We start from the raw sequence: 7,306 nt of genomic DNA, 5'->3' as shown, positions 1-7,306 counted from the left end.
GAAGAGGATAGCTATTTGATGAGAGGGTAAAATAATCTTGCTGGCTCACCACCAGTGGGGCCTCTATGGAAGCTCCTCAGAGTTATCTTTTCTCTGGAGCTCTCCTAGACCACTCCCTCTGATGCAATATATGGGTTTGGACAGAAAGGAGGGTGCTGCACAGCCCGCCCCTTCTGAGCTGTCTGGGCTGGCTCCTCCTAGAACAATTCAGGCTTCACAGCAATTCAGACCTCAGCTCCAACATCTACATTCTGAAGCAAGGATGGCTGAGATGGACAGAATGCTTCATTCTGGAAAGAAACGGTGTTCCAGGTCGAGCTGAGTTGGCCAAATACAGACCCCCTCTACGGTTCTAGAAGAAATTTTGGCAAGTCTTATCATGTGGTTTTTCTACACCTTGATTCCATGTTTGCTCATTGGTAAGTACGAATTAGGATATAGCCAATAGCTTGGGATTCAAATATAGGTTAAGAAGGTGAAAAATAACTTCAGCAGAATTTGGAGTTGTAACATATGTGTAGAACATCTTATGTCTGTTTCTATAAAAAGGTTTCTCACTTCCTAAACCTTCATCCCCATATCATAAAGCAAAAGCCAGCATTCTAGTTGGAAATCTCTTTCCGAATGGTCACAGAACAATCTAGAAAAATAAAATGTCAGAACAAATAGTTTAAAGGTTAGCAGAGCTCCATGCATTTTATTATTTATCTCATCTGGTTTTAAAAGGCACAACATGGTCATCTCAGTCTGTGTGTGCTTTGGAGATGTTATCTGTAAAGACAGGTTAAAGTAAGATAAAGATTCTGACAAAATACACATGAATAAAAAGGCTTACTTTGCAATCTTGATATCGGGTATAAGACTTACAAAAATTGGACTTCTTTCCTGATCACTGCAGAAGGAGTAGCAGTTGGATATTCCATAGCATTTTAAAAAATTTGGTTTGGGGCATTTTCCCTACCAGTCAGTTTACATAATTTTCTCTGCTCCACCCCTGGCTGCTTGTACCTACATGCTTTATTGTTCCAAAATTGAAGCTCTTTAGTCTTTGATGTTTCTTCATGTCAAAACACCTTTAAGAGAAATTTCTAATTTTAATGCTCCAAGGTACTGGGCACTTCGCAGTGTTGGTAGGAGCCTTGAGTACTTCCTGTCTTCTCTTTTTTTTTTTTTTTTTTTTTTTAACTGAGAACTAATTGTTTTAGTTTCAATTCGGCAACAACTTACTGCTAAAGTGATTTGCAAATGTTTAGAATCGGCTTTAACATCAGGTTTATGGTGTCCCAGTTGCTCAACACATGGTGTTCGAATCTGCTGTTTATTTCGTGACCCAGCATATTCAGGCCTCAAGTCTATTTCTCACTATTCCTTGACAACAAATACAAACTACAGGCAGCTGCTGTCTTCACACTGACATGTAACACCCTCATTTCCTCCTCCTGGCTTTTATGATGCTTCCCACCAGAAACACCATCTCTGGCCCAACCTCCTATCATCTTTCTGGATGGGTCGCTCTTCTTTCAGACTCTTGCTGGACTGCTCTCCCCTTTGACCCTTGACCCCACATACTCTACTTGGGTGGGCTACTTCTGTTAATTGCACTGACCTGAGGGAAGGGCCTGGGCATCTTTTCTGGTGTCCTCGAAGCTCCTAGCATAGGCTAAACATGTTGGTTAATTGGTCAGTTAGCTGATTGATCAGTTGGTGGAACAAGTTGCCAGAAAAACACTCCCTGCACTAAGCCAGAGGGAGAAGATGGGAAGGCCGAATGAGAAGGGGAAAGCTCAGCATTTTTCCCCCCAGGTTCTTTTCCCTTTATTGAGGTATCTTGACAGATAACATTATATTACTTTCAGATATACAACATAATGATTTGGTACTTGTACATATTGCAGAATGTTCGCCATAATAAATCTAGTTAACATCCATCACCATACATAGTTATGTAACTGAACCCATGTGAGTTCGCTTCTTGAGGAGTCAGAAACTGCACCGGCTTCATTTGTTGCACAAAGAAAACTTGTATTTGCAGCAGATAAGGAGATCATGGGGGAATGGCTTCAAAAGCAGTAACTCCCAAGGGTGAATGGGTTCCTTTTATTTAGGGTTAGGATGAATATTCAGATAGGGAGGCCTTGTCATGGTATATAGAGGTGGGCATAAGGTCACACATGCACCTTAAGGCAACATGCCTGTACATACAGTGTATGTTAGGTAAATGGACCGTGTGCTCCTCCTTGGGTGGAGATTTTATTATTATAATGAGGTAAAGGTAATTGCTGGTCTTTCCAGAGGTCACTCTGTGATTTATCTGCACAAGCACAAGTCAGGGGTTTAGCACAGTCTATTCACCATCCTCCTCCTCGTCCTCCTCATCCTCGTCCTCATCCTCCTCGTCCTTGTCCTCCTCATCCTCGTCCTCCTCATCCTCGTCCTCGTCCTCCTCCTCTTCGTCTTCCTCCTCCTCGTCCTCATCCTCCTCCTCCTCGTCCTCCTCGTCCTCCTCCTCCTCCTCGTCCTTGTCCTCCTCATCCTCGTCCTCCTCATCCTCGTCCTCGTCCTCCTCCTCTTCGTCTTCCTCCTCCTCGTCCTCATCCTCCTCCTCCTCGTCCTCCTCGTCCTCCTCCTCCTCATCCTCCTCGTCCTCCTCCTCCTCGTCCTCCTCGTCCTCCTCGTCCTCGTCCTACTCTTCCTTGTCCTCCTCCTCATCCTCCTCCTCCTTCTCCTCCTCCTTGTCCTCGTCCTCATCCTCCTCCTCCTCATCCTCCTCCTCCTCCTCGTCCTCGTCGTCCTCCTCCTCGTCCTCCTCATCCTCCTCCTCGTCCTCATCCTCCTCCTCCTCGTCCTCCTCCTTGTCCCCCTCCTCCTCCCCTTCCTTCTCCTCCTCCCCTTCCTTCTCCTCCTCCTCCCCCCTCCTCCTCCTCCCCCTCCTCCTCCCCCTCCCACTACTACCACCACTACTACTACTACTCCCATACTACTACTGCCGCTACTGCTGCTGTTACTACTACTACCACCAACAGCAACAACAATAATAATGGCCACAACAATCACACTGGCCGTTTCTGAGCACACACTGTGCTCCAGATTAGCAAAAATGTTCTCTTGACTTCTCACATCAATCTTGTCAGGTAGGTGGTGTTATCCCCATGTTACATCCTAGGAAACAGAGATTCAAAGAGGTTCAGTGATTTGCCCAAGTTTGTGCATCTCGTAAGCGGGAGAATTGGAATTTGACTCTGGTTTGGCTGATTCCAGAGCCTGTGCCCTTTGCACTTCTCTGCAGAAGCAGCTGAGACACTGAAGCACACCAGGAAAAGGGAGGACAAAATACAGGGAATAAAGGAATGGTACTACCTTTTCTGAGCATTTGCCATAAAGACCGTTGGAGGTGAAAGTGGCAGAAAGGAACCCAAATGAGGGGCGCTGACAGCAGACCCAGTGGGAGGATGCCAGCATGGCATCATTGTAGGGAGGAGAAACAAGGATTTCTGCCTGGAAACTTTGCCCAGGGGCTTTGCGGTGGGCAGCCTTTACTTAGCAGCAAAAATATCCAAAGCAACATAGGGGATTAGGAAAAAGGAAGTCAGGCTGAGGCTAATTTCATGAAGGGAGCCAAGCCTTGCTTCACTTACTTAGCTTTCATCACTTGGCACTTCTGGTACCCACTATGTGCTGGGTTCTGGGCAAGGCGCTGATTATAGATGGACAAATTGGAGTCTCTTGTCTTTAGGAAACCTAAAGGCCTGCTGGGAAATACATTTAAGTCTTTGGCATTTGGGACTTCACTATTATAGTTTCAACTACTCTTTGGCAACGGTGTGGGGGTGGGTGGGTAAGGTCTGGATTAGTGGTACTCAAATGCACATTGCAATCACCTGGAGAGCTCTTAAATGCCTGGGTTTCACAGCCAGAGATTCTGACTTAATTAATCTAGGGTGCTTCCTGGCCATTGGGATGTTTCAAAACTCTCTGGGTGGGCCTTCTGAGAGAAGTGGTTTGTTCCAGGACTGGGCAGAGAAAATACAAATCTAGAACATTTGTGGTAAGAAAGTGCTCCAAAAAGGATGGAGGCCTAAATGAAATGAGTATCGTTAATTAAATCCTGGATTGGAAAAAGAACATTAGTGGAAAACCAGGCAAAATTCAAATAAGTGTGTTTAGTTAGTAGTAATGCACCAATGTTGGTTTCTTAGTTTTGACAAATATATCATGGCTATATAAGATGATAGTATTGGGGGAAGCTGGGTGAAGGATATATAGAAACTCTGTGTACTGTCTGCAGTTTTTTCTGTAAATCTAAAATAATTCCAAAAATAACAATTTTATTAATAAAAATAACATGAAAAAAGAGAGTGAGGAGTGGGAGTAAGTCAAAAGGACGCAGGAACCAATCTCAAAGAGCTCCCAATGGCCAAAGCTGGAATTATTTGAGTAACAAAGTAAGTAACAATAGAATAAAATAAATATTCATGAGTCCATACTAATATAAGTAGTTGAACGAAGGAATAAATGAATAAATAAATAGAGGAGAAGGAACAGCTCTTCCTTACAGAATTCTCATTAATAAATGGAAAAATCACCGTTAACTAGAACATCCCAGCAGTAATTGTTGCAAATACTAGCCATTAGTAAGCGCTAAAATTAATGGATGAAAGTTTGAGGAGAAGCAGAATATTCATAGTGTCACAGTATCTCCCCTAAGTTATTTATTAATTACAAAGGGGGAAATGGTACTTTTTACATTAGAGACGCCTAACACCACCAGGAATAAGACATACTAACATCATGTACTCCCTGTGAATACATGCCAAAAAGTATTACCTCAGTCAAATTATGGGAAAACATCAGAAAAACCCAAACTGAGGAATATTCTACAAAACAACTGAGTAGTACTCTTTAAAAAAGGAATGTCATAAAGATAAAGACCAAGAACAGACTGGAGGAGACTAACTAGATATGTGGTAACTAAATGTGGGATCCTGGATTGGTTCCTGGGAAAAAAAGAAAGGACGTTAGGGGAAAAACTGGTGGCATTTAAATAAAACCTGAAGCTTAATCAATGATATTGTATCAATGTTAATATCTTGATTTTTGTAATTGTACTATGCTTATGTACATATGGATGGCTGAAGTAGAAGGGTATATGAAGTAGAGGGTATATGGGAGCTCTCTGTACTATATTTTGCAACTCTTCTCTAAGTCTGAAATTATTTTAAAACAAAACTTAACCAAACAAAATCAAACCATCTCCCTCATGATTCTAATGGGGCAGCCATGGTTGAGAATAGCCTCTAGACCCATGTTTCTCAAACTTTAATGTGCGTATGAATTACCTGGGGATCTTGTTAAAATGCAGATTCCGGTTCAATAAAATGTAGGTTGTAGCCTGAAGTCTGCATTTCTAATAAGCTTCTGGGTAATGTGATGCTGCTGATCCAAAGACCATACTTTAAGACTATGAATTAATCTGTCACTTTCCTGAGGCATGAATTTGTTTGCGTACCTTTTAAAGCTGGGTTGTAGGCACCAGTTTCTGCAGCAGCGAGTGATGCCAGCAGCCTGCTCAGCAGCCATGTCCTTGCTCAGCCTTGGCCTTTTCTTCTGCTCATATACAGAGTAATTTTCTTACAATAATTGACTGTATTTGAGGGAGGAATTTTAGGGCATAGTGTCGTTTTTAGAGCCAATATCCTCTGTAGTGTAAGCCCCATGTCATAAGCAGAAAAATGGTCCTCCAAAGATGTACATGCTCTAATCCCTGGAACCTGCAGTAGGTTACCCTCCATGGAATAAGGAATTTTAAAGATGTGATTAATATTATGAAACCTTGAGACTGGGAGATTATCCTGGATTATCAGAGAGGGCCCAATCTAATACATGAAAAATTGAGAACCTTTTCTGGGTGCAGTGAGAGAGAGATGGGAAGACAGAAGAGAAGGAAGGAGAAATTTGAAGCATGAAAGGGAATCAATCAGCCATTGTTGGCTTTGAAGATGGAAGAAGGGGGCCATGAGCAGGAATGCAGGCAGCCTCTAGAAGCTGGAAGTACAAAGAAATAGATTCTCCTCTGGAGCATCTAGAAAGAATGCAGTCCTGCCAACTCATAGGCCTAGTGAGACCTGTGTAAGACTCCTGACTTACAGAACTGTAACATAATAAACGTGTGTTGTTTTAAGATGCTAAATTTCTTTATGCAAAAAAAGCATAAATATTTACAAGGAACCAAAAGATTATACAGAGGGTTCCAGGATCTCTCTCCAACTCTGGTGCGAATTCCTATCCAGCATGGCTAGAGATAGAATTCTTTCAGACTTTGCACCCTCCTCAATGTGGCCAATCTCTGTCCTGTCCACACTTCCAAGTTTACTCTTACTTTCCCCTTGACTATACAGTTGAGCCTTGAACAACATACCAATCCCGGTGCAATAGAAAATCCACATATAACTTCTGACTCTCCAAAACTTGACTACTAATAGGCTACTAATGACCAGAAGCCTTACCAATAACATAAATAGTTGATTAACACATTTCATATAATACATGTATTATATACTGTATTCTTATAATAAAGTAAGCTAGAAAAAGAAATGCCATTAAGAAAATCATAAGGATAAGAAAATACATTTATAGTACTGTACTGTATTTATCAAAAAAGATCTGTGTATGAGAGGCCTGCACAGTTCAATCCCTTGTTGTTTGAGGGTCAACTGTATTCTTTGTTTTTGCACTTGCACATTTACATCAGGTAGAGTCTTTTTTAACTGGTTTCTTCAGAGACTTGACATCAATACACATGACTGAGGACACTTCTTATAAAGGAGAATGCTGTGTGGATAACAAAGTTTTCTTTTTCTCCCCTTAACTGTGTTCTCAAGACCATATTCTGTAACAGTTGGAGAGGATTTTTTTTTTTTTTAAACACTTTGAAGGTGGGAAGAATCACTTTTGGCTTGAGTTTCCATCTCATAGAGTCATTTCCTATTTCCTGGTTAGTGTCCTAGCAGAAAAGGAATCATTCTTCATGCAGTGCCGTGGTACTTTCTATGTAACTCTATTAAATGTTGCCTGGCCTCAGTAGTTCATGGGCATTACTGTTTTTCCATCTCATACCCAGTGTACATGTGTTATATAAACCCGGGCAAAACAAAGATGATATTTGGAATACACTATACAAATAGCATAAGGATATTAAAGACGTTACCTTTAGGGCTCAAAAAGCAGCAGCAGTTTTCATTTTGATAAAGGAAGGAGACTGAGTATTTTGCCCACAATGGATTTGTGAATGGATTCTGTGAAGTTCCAC

General features: G+C 41.8%; 1 protein-coding gene across 6 annotated transcripts in view; it reads left to right on the top strand.

Annotated features, from left to right (window-relative positions):
• Window positions 1–7,306, top strand: part of IL20RB (interleukin 20 receptor subunit beta) — a 34,391-nt gene continuing 27,085 nt past the window's right edge. The window contains exon 1 of one of the 6 annotated variants that reach the window (XM_023260535.2): window positions 1–419. In XM_023260535.2, the coding sequence (XP_023116303.2) occupies window positions 380–419 (40 nt within the window). In that variant the 5' untranslated portion in view covers window positions 1–379. The remainder of the gene's footprint in view (window positions 420–7,306) is intronic. The other 5 variants (XR_002745432.2, XR_002144870.3, XR_002144868.2 and 2 more) reach the window with 5 other exon arrangements.

This window comes from Felis catus, chromosome C2 (assembly GCF_018350175.1).
Source record: "Felis catus isolate Fca126 chromosome C2, F.catus_Fca126_mat1.0, whole genome shotgun sequence".
NCBI classification, from domain to species: domain Eukaryota; kingdom Metazoa; phylum Chordata; class Mammalia; order Carnivora; family Felidae; genus Felis; species Felis catus.
Note: the sequence above shows the minus strand (reverse complement) of the source record. Positions and strands in the feature narration are given on the sequence as shown.